Source organism: Tetrao urogallus (genome assembly GCF_951394365.1).
Source record: "Tetrao urogallus genome assembly, chromosome: 15".
Classification (NCBI taxonomy): domain Eukaryota; kingdom Metazoa; phylum Chordata; class Aves; order Galliformes; family Phasianidae; genus Tetrao; species Tetrao urogallus.
Window position 1 is genome coordinate 7,036,915 of NC_136828.1, and position 19,466 is coordinate 7,056,380.

The 19,466-nt window shown below is 48.6% G+C and overlaps 1 protein-coding gene across 1 annotated transcript in view; it reads right to left on the bottom strand.

The window, feature by feature from the left end:
• Positions 1 to 18,344, bottom strand: part of XYLT1 (xylosyltransferase 1) — a gene marked incomplete at both ends in the record, with an annotated part of 144,293 nt that extends 125,949 nt beyond the window's left edge. Inside the window, one exon of the mRNA XM_079542950.1 lies at positions 18,105 to 18,344. Within this exon, the coding sequence (XP_079399076.1) occupies positions 18,105 to 18,344 (240 nt within the window). The remainder of the gene's footprint in view (positions 1 to 18,104) is intronic.
• Positions 18,345 to 19,466: the final 1,122 nt, after the last annotated feature.

The window sequence follows — 19,466 nt, forward strand, 5'->3', positions numbered from 1 at the left end:
GGGGGTGAACTACGGCCACTGCTTGCAGAGCTGAACAGCAGCAAGGCCTGGAGCTGACCTGAATTCTACTCAAGAACCAGAGTTGGAAATCTTAAATTTAACTCTGTGAATTTCTTGATAAAATTTTTCAAAGGTTTTCTATGCTTTGCATTTTTAAGGCATGACAAACCCTAACATGCAACCATTACACACATATGTATTTCAGCAAGTACAGCATATGGGGGATATCTCGTAGCCAATGCAACAGAATGAAAGATGACAGCAATGCAGAAGGTGACAGTAAGGCAGTGCTTCTCCTGCCCTCCAGCCACTGAAACTTTGCACAGAGCTCTCACACACCTCCATGTGCCAGGTGTTCAGCCAAGCACCATTCTCCAGTGCACTGAGCATGGCCTCAGCATCTGTAGAACTCCTTGTAAGGGTCTCTCAATGCACCAGCCGTTATTTCATGCAAGAACTAAAACAAGCAAGTCAATTCTTGAAAACAGTATTTGCCAACAACTGTTGGGAAACTTCCCCTAGAAAACACTGTGCCTCAAACAAGGGTTACACGCAGCTCCAGACGCCAGCACTTGTGTGGAAGCTCTCCTCCCTGCTCTCCTCCAGGCCGTGCAATCAGGCACACACTCAGCTATTCCATGCAGGCATGTGAACCTTTACACTTGGGTGCTGAAGGAAAGATCTATCCTTGGCACAAAATCAATCACCGAGCAGGGTGACTTTCCGAGCTCCCGCGGGTTTGCTCTAAAGACAGCACTAATTCTTTTTGCAACTGTGAAAGAGCTGCACAAAGCATCTGCCTGGGACGTTGTCTGAAGGCACCCAACATGAGCTCCCCATCTGAGAACGTTATGCAACAGCATTCATACAAAAATAATGTTTCCTTACAATTTTTCTTGGAATTGGTGTTCAAAACTACTGCACTTCTTAGAGGCTGTTATGAGAGCTCCTAAATTTATCTTCCAAAGCAGGACGACTTCTGGTAAATCAATCAAAGCAGTAATAGAAAGCGTTTGACAAGACAGTGAATGATCAGGAATCCAAAGGAAGAACAGCTCAGCATCAAAACATCACACAGAAGTGACTTTATATTCTCAGAATAACAGACCCATGCGACAGCTCCATCTGACAAGGCTCACCACCGCTGTCAGCACCCTTCCAGCAGCACTTGCTGCCCATCTCCCAGCCCTGCAACACACACCTGGCCAGGCAGTGTCTGCATGTCACTGTGCTCAGGAGGTGCAGCACAGGTGACCCGATGCACCTGGAACAGTCAGAAAACAATGTGCTGAAGGACTTCTCTATAAAGGTGGACACACGTTGGATGAGACAGCCCTTTGAAGAGAATCTGGTAGAAGCTTCCAAAGATAAAACACACAACAGGAGCTATCAGACAGCAGTGAAGTTTCCGGAAAGTCTTGCAGAAACTTTCAAGAAAGGAAAAGTTTCCATAAAGAGAAAGCAGCTTCCATCTGATGAGAGCTTCCAGGAAAGCCTGGGATCAATTATGCTAAACTCAAAAGAGAGGGAGTGCATTTTGCTCAATGGTTTAGACTCACACACACCAGGAAAACAAAAAATAAAAAGAAAAAAGGAAAGCCCACCTTTGAAATGTGTAGAACTCTACAGCTAAATATTTCTTTCATAACATACTGAGCTCCCTCAAGTTAAACACAACCTTACACACAAGCCTGCCTTCAAATCCAGAGCACATCCACAGCCAAGTTTGGGCTTGTTTATGTTGGTTTATTTCTGACACTGCCCACCACTACCACAACACAAAGGCCCTCCAATGCCTCCGCTGTCAGTGGGGCCTCTCTGCTCTGAACAGAGCAACAGCATTCCTGCTTTAAAGAAAACTACAGAGACCTGCAGCGACAAAAGGCTGAGTGCAGAGTGCAGCAGGGGCCCATGGGGCAGCCGAAGCCACTGGAAAGGTCAGGATGAGTAAAACTTACAGCTCCTGTCCTCAGCACCCTGCATCCTCTGCAGAATCTAGAGGTCTCCCAGCACAGCCTGATCCTTCTGCCAGCAAAAAAATAGAGCATCTTCTGAATTCAGCAGGTTTGGGACGAGGCAGTGCGAGCGGCCACCTGCACCGCACTGGGCAAAGGTCACCTGCATGCAGCCTCCCTCACACGGATGCAAAGTTCACTCCTCTGCAAGGAATCCACCATGAAGATCACCCATACAGAATCTCAGTGGGGTAAAGGTTCTGCAGAGGTTCACTCATGGGCCTGAGCTGCAGTTTCTAACGTGAACCTGAAATTACTGGCAGAACACCAAAAACGTAAGGTATGCATTATTGATACTTCTGATCAAAAGATAATCCAAGCTATGAATTAATTTGAAGTTAGACAGATACCGCCTTCACAAAGTATTAATTTCTCCATCTTTGGCACATCTGTCCTGCTTTATCCTGAATACTGATCGACTCAGTACATAGCCTTACCCTGAGGTAAAAACATTTCGAATGACTTAGAAATCCATACAAGACTGTGCCAGCTATAAGGTGGCAGCAAGAGCTGCCAACATAGGGAATATATGGCGTGCCCAGTGGTAGTTCCTGAAAAATTGCCAGGTACCAAAGATAAACTAACAAGGACAGCACCTTGCTACGTCATCTTGTGCTCACCAAGTTGATTGCAGGACCTCATTTTCTGTAATGCACTGGGGAGGAAAAGATACAGAAATTGGAAAGAGACTGGCAGGATCTCAAAGACCCTCATCAGTGGAGGAGACTGCAAATAAGTATCAAAATATTACACTTCCATGCTGTTAAAAAGGTCACAGATTATCAACACTTCCTTCAGACAAGGACAGGCTACTTTCCAAATCTCTTACTGTTCTTTCTGACCCAGCTACATAGAACTGGTGCCAAGGATGCACTTTGTCATGTTGCAAATACAAAACCAGTTGGTAGCTTCTGTTGCAGTCACCACAAAGAATAGCTACAGTGAGAGAAAAATAAATAGAAAGTAGCAGACTGCTTCTCATCCAGAGAGAGAATCTAAGCATGCTTATTTAAACAAACAACAACAAAACAACAAGTCTTTGTACAGCCTTAACCTGAAACCAAAGGTGACAAAAGCCTTTGGATGAACTGCAGATGATTTTAGAGCAACAGTTCTGTTAAGAACTAGGAACCATTCTGCAAACAGCACAACACAGCACACAGCCGTGCTCCCCTAACAACCAAGACTTGCATGAACACAAATCTTACTCACCTACCCACATCCTTTTCCACTGATATTTGCTCTGAATTGAGTGTTCTTGCCTTCCCTCAACCAACACTACCCACTGGAATCCATGGAACCCTCACCAACCATCAGCAAAGGCTCCAAACCTGGGTTGTGACCCCACAGGTCAGCAGGAGCCCTCCATTCTGCCTCCCTGCTTCAAGATGTGTCCTCCTGGGCTTTGCAGCAGGCCACGAGAAACGTGCCTCAGTGCGTACATTAATATGCATATATACACACATTTGTGTAAAGCGGGCTGGTTCCGCTGTAAATGTGGCAAAGGGAAAAATATTTATTCTAGATGCATTTACTTTTAGCATATTTGGGACAAATGCCTTTCATAGGCAGGGAGGGGAAAAATAATCAAGTGTTTCCCAATGACAGCAGAGCCCTAACCATTAGCTCAGCATGTCCTTTTATCTGCCATTGTAAAAAGTCGCATCATGCCACGCTGCTTCATGTAAGAGCAGAATTTGTAATGCCTCTTTGGCAATGCGCATCAGAACTGAACTTGATTTTGAGTACACGTTAAAGGAAACATCAACCCTAAGCTCGGGCAATAAAAGTCAAAGCACTGCAAGGCAGCGGATGATGTGACTGCAGCCCATCACTACTGACCATCACCAAGGTGTGGGTCCCACAGCCAGTCCAGGGTTTCCAACACAGAGGATAAGTGTTGGAGCACATGCTAAGGCATAAGCTAAAAGCTTCTCTGGTGTAAGAGGGGATTCTGCCACCAGTTCCAGAATAATCACACCGACACTTCAGAGCACAGGACAGTGAAAGTCGTAACATTAATTCAACTCTAAGTGGCATTGAGAAGCTCAAAAAGGTGTTACAGTTAATAATGTATACTGGATATACAATTAACAACAGCTGATTCAGTAACAGTTTGGAGCTTTCCCATTACACATACTGTGCTGTACCACCCCTGCAGAACACAAACCACAGTGCTCTTTGAGAAGATGCACACCCAAACAAAGCAGAAATCTATTTATTTTTTACCACTCTACTTACAAAATATAACAAATGCTCTATGCTATGTTTCCATGAGCTCTTTTAACATCCATATAAATAACTATCAGCCTTCTCCTATTGCTGCCACTGAAGAGCAACACAGAAAGATGCTTCTCATAAAGCAGCTGCTACCATAAAGAACACACACATAGCAAAGAAGTAATTTCCAGGGAAATGGGAAAACAAAAGTGTGTATTTTATCCTGCTACTTTTCAGAGAGTTCACTGGACTTTTTATAGCCTCAGAAGTATGTTCATCCCTTCCAATCTGCCTTTCTGACTGAATAAGAGAATATAAACTCAACTGCTATTTCCTCAAGCGTACTATTTAGGACCCCAAGACTTAAGACATAGACACTTCCATACATTTTCCTCCAGCCTTCGTTATTATCCAACATAAATTTTGCAACTGATGGAAAAAGATTTGCACCCCATTATTCACGTGTACATTCCAGCTTATCATGGCTTTGAGCAGACTTCCCAGGGTGCTTTCTACTTCAGGACAGAAACCCACCTCAGAGCAGAAAGCTGTGACAAATTGCCCTGCACTGTTTGCTCTGATTACACCCCATCCCTTGGTTCAATGCGGGTCTCCAAGTGAGTTGTGCACAGGATTTGTGCTGCTTTTCTGCACAGCTGTGGTGTGAAAATGCCATCAATGCGAAATAGGATGCAAACAAGGAGTCACACGCTACAACCCAGCCCAAGTATGTAAAGGTGTTACAGACTGCTCACAAAATAACCCCACAGCTGTCATCCAGAGAGGAAACCTCAGTGACATGTCAGCAAAGTTGGAAAAAGTGACATTTTTACTTAGATTTGATGTAAAGAAGCAAGCAAAGTTTATCTCACATATAACACTAGTTTGAAAGGGCATCCGAAGAGCATGATTAAAAACCTCTTTGGAGAATCACATAAATAGAATCACAGAGATATACAGATCTCTAAGATCACTAAGTCCACCCAACATACCCAGCTGGGTCACAGAAGCCACACAGCATCACTGCACGTGGGGCCACAGCACTCCCATAGGGACCGGGTATGAAATAAACTGCATCTTAACCTCACACTTCCACCTATTTTGCCATCGCTTTCCCATATCAACAAGTCCTTGCTCACATCACTCAATACCTACAAGGACTGTGGGTTCACGTAAAGGGTGAGGTACTGCCAAGGTCTCTGGTGGCACAAACAAAAGCTGCATGCCAGAAGCACACAGCCACAGGTGACGTGCTGTGCACCGGTTACAAAGACATTCAGAATATGCAGAAAGTGCACAACGTGTATTTCTACAACCATTTGCTTTTTCTAGTGATCAAAGCCAGTCTCTGCAAAGAGAGAGTTGCAAACTGCTCTGCTCAAACACTCAGAACAAGGAATGTTCTCTGCTCTGTAAAGTAGAGATGCACATCAGTGAGAATAAAGGATTAAAGGGAAAGCAGGAAAACCTCATCCTTGGAAAGCAAAAAGGTGCCAGCAGTGAGGGATCACAGCTTTGGGTGAGAGAACAAGTCTCCAGGCAGAGGGGGAACCTGAGTAGAAAGCTGATCCATACACAGGGACGTGCTGCCCCATGGCATCAGGCACACCAGGCAGCTGCAGGACCGGCTGCCAGCACTTGTGGAACACGTCCAGCAGTGCTCAGCAGCACAGTCCAATTGCTCACACATGTGGGCTATGGGGAACAGCCATGTCACAGTGCTGAGCATTTCCATGTGCTGCTGCTGCCTCAGGCAGCAGAAGAGCCATAGCAGCGAGTTCAGCCCAACATGGGGATCAGGGAGAGGCTTTTGGCAAAAAGAGAGTAGGATGAGAACACCAAGGAGAGTCAGGAGTTAAGACAGCAGTGATACATACCAGCTGCTCTGAGACAGCGACATCCCATGATCCACGAGCCAGGTGACTGAAGTTATCTTTTAACAGAAACGCCTACTTCCAAAAATCCTTGAAATACATACATACTAAAATAATTACTATTACATAAATCCTTGTGCACACATGCCAAGAAAAGAGTTTTCTTTAAACAATAGCAAATTCAGCAATGACAAGAAGAGTACAAGCCAGATTTCCCAAACTAGCTGTGCAGCCTGACCACACACTGCTGTACACAGACACCATTCCCTGCGCGCAGGGAGATGCTCAGGGCTGGGTACCTTGGAAGCCCTCATCCTCCAGCACCACTGCACCTCAGGTGCACTGCAGAACTGGTCAGGATCCTGGTCTCACTGTGTCAGCTAAGCAGCTGCCCCACAGCACAGAAGAACAGCCACCACACGCCCAGTCTGTGTCCCTGGAGTCAGGCACAACCTCAGCATCACAGCATCCTTGACAACTTACACCTGTGGGAAGCAGCCTTCAGCAGTTCCTTAAATGGCTACTGAACTGTGAACACACAGTATTCTTCAGAAAGTCCATTCAACCCTGCAGGAAGTTTTCTTGAGCAATGCCCACACTGCCTGGTCCCCAGCTCTGTGCACACAACACCAACCCACAGCTGGCCAACCAATGCCTTTATGGTGTACTGCTAGCAAGGAAACATCTGTGTGTGTTCTGTTTACTCAGCTAGCTTTTGAGGATTAGGAATAGAAGGACAGTTTCTTCTCAAGGACTCAGCACCATCAATTCAGCAGCTATGATGGCCCAAGATTTTGTTTTTTTTTTTCCTCTGAAAAAGATGTTAAGGCACATGAGGGACAAGCAGGTAATCTAAGATAGCCAGCACAGTTTCACCAAGGGAAGGTCACTCCTTACCAACCTCATGTCCTTCTATAACGGAGTGATGGCATTAGTGAACAAAGGGAAGAGAAATTCTGCCATGTGCCTGGATTTGTGCAAGGCCTTTAACATGGTCCCACAACATAACCACAACTATAAACTGGAGAGAGATATCCAGGTGACAAGCAGCATCCTCTGGCCTTAAGTTGCACCAGGGTAAGTTTATGTTGGATAGCAGGAAAAACTTCTTTACAGAAAGGATTGTGAGTACTGGAATAGGCTCCCCAGAGAGGTAGTTGAGCACCATCCCTGGATGTGCTTAAAAACCATTTGGATGCAGTGCTCAGGGACATGATTTAGTGGAGGGCTGTTAGGGTAGTACAATTAGGTTGTGGTTGGACTCAATGACCTTTAAGGTCTTCTCCAACCTGAGCAATTCTATGATTCTAACTTGAAGACAAAGCAGGCAGGCTGAACACACTCAGAAACCTCACCTACTCCCAAAGCTGACCCAATTAAGTCCACAAATAAACTCTTATAGAAATATACTACTTCCTAAAAGAAGGCTGAAAGTATTATAGGTGAAGCATAATGCAAATACAGGTGGATGCCACATCCTTCCATCAAAACAATGCTTCCTTGCATCAAGCATAAAGCACAACTGAACGCCTTCCTCCTACATGAGCATCTGCAGTAATACTGCATCACATGAAATCATTGACATAGCATGATTCAAAAGAGAACCAACAAGGCCAGCGGGATACTGAAGGCCTTCAGGAAATATCCCAAATTATAAGTTTCAACACTCCTAAAACCACTAAAAATGGAAAGTGACTGTCAAGGAATCCCACTGCAGCCAGGAGGAACCCAGCCAGGCCAGTCTCCTGCCTGCAGCTTCTGTGCAGAGCAGGAAGACATGAAAAGCTGAAATAATTTTATGCATTATTTTGAATCAAACTTACTGCCTAATACAACAAATCACATCAGACTGAAAGCAGTTTTAGGCTTTACAGAACCAGTATTTATAAAACCCACATAAAAAAAAAAAAAAAAAGACTATCAAATAAATGGTATATATATTATAGAGCACATTAGGACAACTGAAACACCTTTATTTTAAAATCCATTTGAGTCCAACAACTTAAATGAATGTATAGAGCCTACATAAACCCTAACACTATGGCATTCACATGACCCTTATTGCATCACTTCACATCCCATCTGCAGCACCCAGTCAGGATGCTCAGTGGCTCTGCAGACCCACAGCTCAGTCCCAGTGCTCAGTTTCGTAAGCTCATGCAGACCTGTCTTCCACAATGGTACACAGAAAAAGCTGAAATTCAGTTGGGAAAAGTGCTTCCAAGACAGTCTGCACAACAGCCTCTTATACATCATGCTTATGCAGGATAACGATCAGGGCGTCAACCAACACTAAACTAAATGAAGAGTTTCCAAAAGTAACAGTTGATTAGAACAGCTCAATCCCCATCAGGTGATGACTTGTCAGGCCACAGGATCATTTAAATTGGATACTGCAAAGTGAAATGCTGCAAGAGAATCATCAGTCTAAAGAACCCAGCCTATAGCCAGACAACTCTCACTGCTATCAGCTGGCACAGAGACCGAATGAGGGAATACAGCACACATCTCAGCTCACATAAGATTAGCAGTGTCAGGACTCAAATCCACTCTGCCCTACTAAATGATGAAAAAAGTAAAATAAAATAACCAACAACTTTACTAATGAGATTTTTTCAAACTACTGTAGCACCTCTCCTATCCCAGCCATAGCAGCAGGTCTAAACATGCAGGGATACACAGACACTGCAGAAGTTTTATTTTCAACAAACAGGAAGCAGTCAGAGCAGGCAGCCACAAGCCAGGATGCAAACAGCTCACGGACAGCAGCAAGCAGGGAAAACGAACGCCCACAAACTTATTCAACACAAGAGAAACACTCTTCTGTAACGAAGTTCCTGATAACCACATAGCTAACAGAGACCTGCTGTGCTTCATTTTCCAATGCCACAAATCCATCTCTGAAGGAACTGTGCCACCATCAGCACTGCTGGCTGAGGCACGACGGCTCCAGCAGCACAGACTGCTCCGTCTGCAGGGGAAGTGCACAACACCAGCTTAAAAATAGCAACATGAGACAGAAGTTTGCTAACGAGCAAAACAACACCTTGCTCCTTGGCTGCAGATGGCTTCCAACCACCAAACAAGTTTGTTGAGGTGGCAGAGTTCAGATCAAAGTCTGCGGAGATCTCATAATTCAACTAGAAACAAAACCCAGAAGTTAATTAAAACCAGGGCAGCATGAAATTTGAGGGCTTACTCTCACTTACCCAAGAGTTACACCCTCTGCAAACTGAAAGCACCTCTGGCACTGCGTGTGGCCACTGAACACTCATTACGAAAGTGGTGACACCTGGAAGAAGCCAAAGTTCCCAACGGCTGCAGAGGTGCCCACACTGCCCCGACATGGGCTCCTGAAGAACCAGCCGACCTGCCAGGCCTCAGTTTCCCTCTGCCTGCAGGCACTCACGAGGAAGTGTGTGATGTGAGAACTGCTTCACATTCACCCACAGCTAAAACGTGAAAATCCCCCAGGGACTCCAACTGCAAAATGAGACAACCTCATGGTAACAATCAGCCAGCATGACACAGCTTTTGGTCTGACAGATCAGTGATGGCACTGAAACGGACAAAGAACTGCTGGGAGAAAGTCTAAGGCTGGATTTTTAAGTATGCGTGTCACACTTCTGTGGGGGGTCAAACACCCATCAAGCACTTCTTGCTCATGTATTTGGCTGTATGAAGACAAGTCCTTATCTTTCACATGAAACATACTTGGGTCAAATTCTGCCACGCTGAATATGTGCAAAAGGCCACACACCCCACAGCACGTCCAGATGCAGAAGTTCTGCAGTTCCACGCAAGCACCAGGAAACAAGCAACACCACCTGCTGCTCTTCAGCATCCAGAGACACAAAAACCAGCTTGAAAAGAAACCAAAATAGAAAAATACCATAACTTGCAACTGTGGGGCTTGAGGGCAGATCTCTGTTTACAACCTGGAAAATGAGCAGATCTGAAACTGTCTTTTACTAATAAATACTCGTTAATCACTTGTGGTCCCTCAGCACTGGGAGTCAGACAGCGGCAGCCCAGTTAGTGTAAATGTTTAATGCTGAACTGGATTAGAGAGGTACAGCACAGTGCCACCACAGCTGCAGTGCCACCAGCACAGACACCCCCTCAGCAGCAGCAATATTACCAGGGTCTGACCCAGCCTTGCTGGGGCAAGAGCCATAACCTTGTTGCAAAGTCTCAGGCACAGCAAAGCATGCTGTGCTAATAGCAGAAAGCCACAGTCAAAGCTTATTGCAGCATTTTATCAGGGTGATATTGCGATCAAGGCAGGCTATGGCATTTCAGATCCCCATTACCAGCAGCTCAAGCAGGGGATGAGGATCAATGCCACAGCACATCCTGCACCCCAGCATCCTCAGCCACGTGCTCCAAACCCAACGGGCAGGATCCAAACACACACAGCGAGTATTTCACAGCCATGCTCCCCCCACCCTCCACTCAGCTGCTCAGTCTGAGCGCCAGCTACAGTTATAATTATCGTCATAATTATTATTTTAATAGGAACCAATGACTTATCAAAATATTGCGCTGAAGGCTGGCACGTCGTCTCCTGTAAGGCTGCCAAGGAGGAACAAGCGAGCTCCTTGCCGATGCGCCGCTCCACACACGCCCCGAGCACAGCGCACCTCCGAGTTTCTATTTCTGCAGCGAGTGACTAAACTCAGTCCTAGGGAATGCCAAGATGCAAGCAATTTGAGGCACAGTCACTGTGCAAAGTATTATTAGTGCCCTGCTATACACACTAACAGCTTTGTTTACTACGCTGACTCCTCTTCAGCTTGTTTGCTCGGGTTCCAGGTACCGCAGGCCGAGCTGCTGAAGCTGGGTGCCCTCGGGTACAGACTGCAGCACCAGTGGCAGCTTTCACAGAAAGTTGTCTGAGCATAAGCAAGCCTGTGGGCATCCGAGTCAATGTAATTAGGGGCCTACATGCAGACCACCTCCACCTACCCAAATCTGGTCCTCTACAGGCAACAAGCTGCTGTTTCCTGTGAGTAGCAATACCAGCCTATCTACGCTTGCTATAGGGTTCAAAATGACTGAAGCAGCTCCCTGCTAACACCCCATTCCCACACAGAGGTTTGGTTTAAAAGACCCCAATTAGCAGGCAGCCGCTTAGCTAGTGAGGGCTCCAGATATGCTCCCCAACTGAGGGCAAAACCCCAAGAGTACAAAGCTGGCCAACACCCAGCAGCCAAAGGCTCCCCACACCATGCAGGCAGCCGTCTCCCATTGAGCCCCAGGACATGACAAGAGGAGCATCCGTGCATCTCTGGCACGCGGCTGCTCATTCTGCAGGAACTAAAAGCTTGCCAGGGAAATGTCATTTTTCAGGTTTGTCTGTTCACTTCTCAACTAAGGGTCAATGAGCTGGATATAATTTCAGGGAACTTGCCTCACTGTAGTCAATACAGTCGCGACCTTCACTGCTTTTTCTTTTAAAATAACGCGTTTTAACTGAACCATGTGTCCTCCTCAATCAAAGTGTGCAATTATAAAGAACAAAGCTAACTACAAACAGGCCTGGCTTTAAGAGCAAAACCAAAGACCATTCAAAAATTCAGAAAGCATGAAATTCAGAACTCAGCATTAAGAAAAGTCAGTGAATGCCATCAACTGTAAGAAAAATGCTCAGACTGCATCAACATAACTGAACCAAAAAGTACATCTGAAGGACACGCAAAGGCTGCAGCATGAAGGAAAAATGAGTGCCCATGACTCATCCAACCAAATCCAAGTAAAATTGAACTCTGCAGTCTCATTCGGCTTTGTAGAACTGTTTTAAATAAACACTCCACTTACTAATGCTCTCTAATAATATAAGTGAGCAGCAGTGTGACAATAAAATACATGGGAAGCATTTGAGACCTGACCACGCTCCAGTACAAAAGCTTCCTCAGCCAACTTCTTTTTAATAGTGAACTTACAGCAATGGTGAAGCTTAAACTCCTTGTCACAAACAACAAAAATGACCCTTGGAGAAATTCTCCCATCATCTCCACAAACAAGGGGTCACACAACTTTGGCATACAACCCTTTTGGTACTTGGCACTAAGCATGAGCTCAGCAATGTCACACCATGCAGAAGTTCAGGCAGCACCACTTGCTGCTCATACATCCAGCAGGTTATAAAGCCCGGCCTCTTATCTTCTAGATCACACCTAACCTGAGGAAAGCCTCTGGCCTCTGCTTAATGCATTGCTGAGGAGAGGCTCACAGCACTCAGATGTCTCCAAGGCAGCAAAACAATTTTTGCTTCCAACTGAAGTCTGGAAATCTCTTTCACCTGTGGGGGCACAGCTGGGCAGCCCATTTGTAACAGCAGCCTCCTGCCAATTTCATTCCCAATTCATCCCCACTGATCAACCCTGACTCATCCTACCCTCACACTCTGCAACACCAATCACAGAGCAATTCCAAGCAGTTCGTGGAAGCCCTGTGCTGAGCAGGCAAGTGATGGCAGCACCACAGCAGTGACACTCATGACTCATTTGAACGTTATCAGCTCTACCTGCTATCCAGCCTGCAAGCTCCTCCAAGCAGGGACCCTTCCTTACATAGGTCTGTAAAAATTCTAGTGCCCAGATGGTGCCATACAAATGAATAATAATTATATTTCCATGTAGACCAATATTGTGCCTAATGTAAATTACTTTCACTGATCCAAGAGGAAATCATTTTCTCATTTTGAAATGAAAAGAGAGAATAAAAATAATGATTACTTGTTTGACGCTATTGTTATAACGATAATTACATTTGTGGGTCCAGAATCCTCAGCTGGTGTGCTGAGTTCAGTGGAGCTACGCCAACCAGTGTCAGCTGGCAAGCTGGGCCCAGTCTTAGCTGAGCACCTCCAACTATTTCACAAGGTCTGATCACTTCAGCCTACAACACTTCTGTCAAAAATAGGAAGTTCACCGAACTCGTTTTGCAGCCTGGGGAGCAGAGCAGCAGATCTCATGTTATGAGGGATGGACTCCTGCGAAGCACAGCAGGTTTCCGGGCAGAACTGCCATGGTCTCTCCAGCTCATTTGCAGAGATTCAGGTCTGGAGAGAGCTCGATTGCCTTCTGGAGGCACTCAGCTCTCTCCATTCATTAGCAGCCTGGTTTTTGTGAGCTTCAGCCCAAGCCTAAGTGCTCAGAATGGGACAGCTGTGATCACTGGCACCAAACGTGGAAGGGATAAAGGCAGACCTTGCCATTTCTCAGCTTCTCTGGAGGAAAGAAAGCACAGTCATCAGACCAAAGAGGACCAAGTCTGGACACTCAAGAACTGGAAACCTCAAAAGGAGAGACTGCTTTTAGATGCGTGGCTCTGAAGGCTTTGTTGCAGATGTCCAGAGGCCAGGGAAATGCAACCAGGACTCCAACTTCACCCTCTGCTCCTATACAGAGCCCTCCTGCCCATCCCACACATGTAGGCACTGCACCCCAAGGGCAACAGTTACTGAAAGCTGTGCAAGAGGACCACAGCAACCAAGTCTAAGAATCCGATTAGAGCACTTGAGAGCACAGCTACTCATCATGAACTGTACTACTACACATTCAGAGCTGGCACGGTGACAGCTCCAAGAGCAAGTTTTGTACCCAAAACACACTTCAGACATATTACTTCCAATAAGAAGGCTGTAGTGGCAAAGAGGGTCACTCAGCACACAAGCCCCAGCTTTCTCCAGTCTCTCCAGCAGCCAGAACACAGCACAGCTCCCTGTTCTGCTCCTGCTCCCCTCCCCCCGCCCTCCCCTCCCCAATCTTACTACTGGGGAGAAAAATCAGGAGTACTTCATTAAAGTTAATCCTTGAGGTTATATAATTTGACTGTCCTTGTAAACTAAGCCAACTTCTTGCTTTCACTGTACTCCTGTCTCTTCATCAAACACCGATAAGATGCTGTACCAGTTATCGTGGACTTCAAATACAGAGAGAAATTATATATTTTGAAAAGTACTTCTGAAGACAGCAGAGAGATGCAGCAGGTAACATAGAGCAACAGTTGGTCTTCCCTTGCTAAAAAAAATAAAATTAAAAAAAATGCTTCTAATTCAAAGGAAACACCTGCACAAACCCATTAAAAAACAAAAAACAACAAGAAAGCACTCCAGTGGCCTGGCAGAGACTTCAGATGGCACAGCCAATTAATACAGATCCACTTCATACACCTTCCCACATCCCACAGAAAGATCCTTAACGAGGTAACTGCTGCAGGAGTCTGTTAGCCTGAGCCAGTTCTAGCACTCTTCTTAAATAATGCATATATTAGTTCTGTTACTGAAAAGATTTGTTTGTTTTATTAACATGTGCCTTGCTAAGTGCTAAGACTTCACAGAAATCATTACACAGCTCCTAGCTCTAGATGTATCACATCCCCCCCCTTCCCATTACAAAACAATTAGCAGCCTCCATTCCCCTTTTCCATTGTTAGTGAAGTTGTACTGCTCCATGATTAAGGTCCCATTAACAAGCAGAAGGTACTTAACAGCTAAGTCAGTACTTCTCCTTAGAAATGGATCATTTTTAGCCACCTCACAGCTCGATGCCATGCATTTTGCTCTCAACCTAAGGCTGTTAGCTCAGCTGCTCCACTGACAACCACAGTCATACAGAAAGCAGGCAGGGCACGGTTCACCCTGTCCTGGGGGTGAACACAAACGGAGCTCCCTCGCAGCTTTCCTGCACTCAGAGCTGGAATGAGTGAGGCCACCTGTCTGCATTAACAAGGGGAAGATGAGTAGACAGGTATCACCTGTGTTATAACACGTGGAACCCACTCACTGATTGAAGCAGAAAGATTAAGTTAGAGGTGAAATAACAGGCTTGTTTTTCTTACCTCCCTTTGAAAATTTTCTACACAAGAGCTCCACACCCAGGTGCAGCAAGGGACCCACCTTGCGAAAAGGAAAACGAAGGGGAGAGGCACCAGTGATCCTCAGGTCCATCCTCTACAGCTTAACTTCTGCTCATGGTTAGACAACCTTCATCCCTCCCACACAAAAGCTGTCTCTCCATGTTTCCCAGTTCCAACACTTCCAGCTATTGAAAGCTGCATTTGGTGCCCTGAGACAGCACCATGCCAAAGAAGCATGCCGCTCCTTTAAAGTGAATCCCCAACATCCCGGACTACAGAAGTGCTCTGAACCAATGCCAGCAACCACACCTCTCCAGGCTGCACAGTGACTGCCAGCACTGCTTGGCAGACAGGTGGTAACACAGCAGTGCTGCATGGCACCAGGACACAGCCCTGCCACCGCCTACTCGAGGGACATGCAGCCACAGCTGGGGAGCACAGCACACAGCTGCAGGCAGCCTGAGCCTGATGTCACCTCCCTCCATCACCAGCAGCAGGGATGCACATTCCTCCACCCTCCCTTTGGACTCCAGTGCACAGCACCCACCAACAGCCACTTCCAGCACCCCAAGCAGGCAGCGTGCACAAAGTCCAGCGAAGCAGTGAACTGCTGCTGAATCCTTCTTGCTTTTACTGCTGAGTGCTGCAGAACACAGAAAGACCATGCAAAGGCTGTCCAACAGCTGTGAAAATCACATGTGGTAGCAAGCACCCGCTGAAGTCACTGCTACACTGATACAATTCATACTTCCTTAAAGATATCTATCACCTGATTTAATTCAACATAGAACAACTGCAGGAAACTGCCTATGAGTACTGAAAGCCCCAGATGCAGCTGGCCTGGGGATTCAGCCCCGAGAACATGTGCAGTTACAGAATAGCTCCTTTCTAAATCATTTCTTCCTGCAAACTTGGCAACTTACAGTCAATTAGGCTTAGTAGCACCTTTTTTTTTTTTTTTTTTAAAAAAAAAAAAAAAAAAAAAAAAAACCACGCAATACAGTATGGTGTTATTCCATGTTTCGGACGACTACATGGATCAGATAGCATTTAACAAAAAAACGCAAATACCTCTTAAACATTCGCATCAAATTGCATTTCCTTTCCCACAGACATAGATGACCAAATCCTCACACCGCTCTGATGTCTGACTCAGAAGGGTAAGGCAAGTACCGCAGTTTTAGTCTTCCACGTAGATCGGAGACAGAAAAATCAAAATAAAAACACTGTAACCTCATAGGGCAACTTTCAGATAGAAACCTGAGAAAAGCTGTCTTCTCTACAGTGCTTTCTGGTTGAAAGACAAGAAGTCTTTAAAAACAAAACACTTGGGATGGGCTCTGGGGCCATCAACATCGGGGTGTAACGGCAGTGCTGCGCTCACACAGCCTGCAACTCTTGACACTGCAAAGCAATCTGACACACACCAACTATGGGAAACTTGGGCTGAAAAGGAGAGCAACTTTGCACAGGCACTACATAAATCAGATTTTAACATGGAAACAAAGCACCGGGAAGAAGAAAAAGACATCTTTCACATTGATTCTGTGTCATGTAATTCCATCGAACAGAGAGTTTCTGTGTGAATTGAGCCTGAAACCAAAAGCAAGCCCGCCTGGGAGACAGACAGCACACAGCAGGGCTGGGTACATGCATGTGTGCAATAAGCAATGCAGAGCTGGACCTGGGAGTGCCAGGAGCTGCACAGCACTGGGGCAGCACTGCACAAACTGTCCCACGTTCCAAAGGCTCAGTCTTACACACGGCTTCCAGAGCTCGCACAAGCAGCTCTAAGCACGGAGCCACATCCCTGCGTGCAGGTGAAGCAGAACCACAAGCACCATGAGCTTGTCTTAAAAAAGCATCATCCCCTCTCAAAACAGCACTCGTCTGCAGCACAGCTCCTGCATGGCACTGCCAGCTGGAGGATGGTGTGCTGCAGTCCCACCGCTTACAGAGGGAACCAGGGGAGAACTAGTATGCTTTTTAGTAAAAGTCTTCTACCAGGAACCTCAGTGCTCCATCTTTAGGTCTCTGCTCAAATCCGTGTGCACGCAGCAGTGAGTCACAGCTCCCAGATCCACACGCCTGGAGCCCTCCACGCACACAGCCCCAGCATGGGAAGTGCTTCTCAGCATCTCAGCCCTGCACTGGGTGCCCATCCCATCGCACCAGGCACAGGGCTGGGATGTCTGCAAGTTAGCTGTGAGCAGTGCCCTCTCGACAGCCACCCAGAGCACGGAGCAGAAGGGCTCCCGAGGCAAGGAGCAGGGCTGGAGCTGGCTCCGTATGGAGCCTTGCAGCGGTACGATCCTCAAGGGCCCACACAGAGAGACCCAGCGGGAAAAGCTCCGGGCAAACGAGGGGGAGATGAGACAATGAAGGACTGGACCGGGAGAGAAAGACGGCAGGGCTGGAGGAAAAACCGCGGAAATCCAGTAGTTAGACTTCTCAAAGCCGTGTGTATCGACATACGGCAACGCACAGAGTCAAGCGCCGAACCGGGCAAGGCTCTCAGCAATCACACCTGGCACACGAGGACCGCACGGCGCTGCCTTCCACGAGCGGTCCCCCATCCCGCCCCATCCCGCTCAGCACCGACCCGCTGCCGCTTTCCCTCACAAGATGCACACAGAAATCCCAGAGCAGACAAAGCGGCTCACGTTCCTAACGGACAGCGCACAACTGAAGTCTCGCAGCCCGCAGCACGAGCGGCACAGGCGGTGCTCCGCCGGAACGCTCCGAAACGCGGTACGAATAGGACGCTGCGCGGCCACTGCGGGCCCGGATTGCAAAATGAAAAAAAAAAAAAAAAAAAAAAAAAAAAAAAAAAAAAAAAAGATGGGGAGAGAGGGAACGTGTTCAGTGGGCAACGGCATCGTTACATTAAATCGCGTTGCCTGTAACCTACCGGGCCGGGCAGAGCCGGGCGAGAAGCAGCGGCGCCCGCGCGGTCTCTGGCGAAAAAAGCAAACGCGTGAACGAAGCGAGCCCGCGGCACGCGGCGGCCCCGAGGCGAAGTTGAGCGGCGCCGCGCCCGCCAGCACCGCTGCTCGGAGGGCTCCGCGGGGAGCTCTGCCCGGCACCGCCCCGCGCCCCGACCGCGGCCCCGCGGAGCTTCCGCACGTACCATCGCCTTCCCGTGCACGGCGCCGGCCCCGCGGCGGTGCGGCTGCGCGCGGTGCTCGCCGCCGCCGGCGGTGCCTCGGTCCCGCTTCTCGCGGCCGGAGGCGCCGCGCTGCTCCTCTCCGGCGTCGAGGGAGGTGAAATTCCAGACGAGGAGGGTCTGCAGCAGCAGCACGGTGAGCGCCGCCACCAACGCCGAGCGGGAGCGCCTCGCCAGCCGCCGGGCGCACGGAGCCGCCACCATCTTCGCCGCCGCCGCGCTGCCGAGAGCCGCCGCATCCGCCGCGGCGCGGAGTTTTCAGCCGGGCAGAGCCAGACGTCAGCAGCGGGAGGAGGGCGGGGGGTGGGGAGGCGGAGGTGTGCGCGGCGCGTGGCGGCGCGGTGCCGGAGGAGCCGGCGGGAGAGGAGGGGGCGGCGGCGGCGGCGGGCGCCGTGTCGGCCCGAGGCCGGCGAGCCCCGAGCGGGGTGGGGGCGGAGGAGGAAGAGGAAGGAGAGGGGTGGGCTGCGGCCGGGGGAGGGGCGCGGCGGGGGCTGCCGGCGGTGGGCGAGCCCCGGCCCCGCGAGAGGGGAAGGGGCCGCCGCGGGGCGGGGCGGGGCGAGGCGGCTCCGCGCCTCGCGGCGGGCGGGGGAGGGGCGCGGGGCCCGCGCGGGTGGCGACTGCCACCTTCCGAGGGAGGGCGGCGGCACCTGGCGGGACGGAAGGGGTCGGGAGCGCGGCCGGGCGGCTGATAGTCGGATCAGATCGAATCACCGCACGGAGCTGCCGGCCGGGCGTCTCCGACCGACCCGTGCCGAGCAGAACCGCGTCGGAACACCAGCAGTTTCGGCGTGGCTGCATTAAAAACGATTGAAGCAAAAAGCAGCGTGATGTGCATTCCTTCGTAAAATTAAACCGGCGAACAAACAGCTGAACTTTCGCAGCACGTCGGTACCGCCGCCCCAACGCCCCGCACCGCGCTGCCAGCTGCACGCGCGGCACCGCGCTGTGGGCAGAAAGGGCCGCCTGAAGCACGCGGCGTGTCAGAGCAGGTGCCGGTGACTGGGTGACTGTAGTGAACTGCCTGCTACCGCAAAAACCGTAATGCGTAATGGATTACTTCAGTGCCCGTTTCTCCCGTGCTTACTGGTTTTGTAATTTGCAAGATCCTGTCTGATGATAGCCGTTAGGTGGGGGGGTTTCCAATGTGCCCGTACAGTGCCTCTCTGAAATCACCATCAAGCCAAATCCAAAGGTGAAAAACATGATCTGATGGGGACAGTTGCTCTTCCTAAACACCAGAGAAGCAGAATTGCAGAGTGGTGCTGCACCACTGCTGGGCACTGTGCATTCTGCAGTGCAACCATGAGCTCTGCTGCAGCCGCTTCA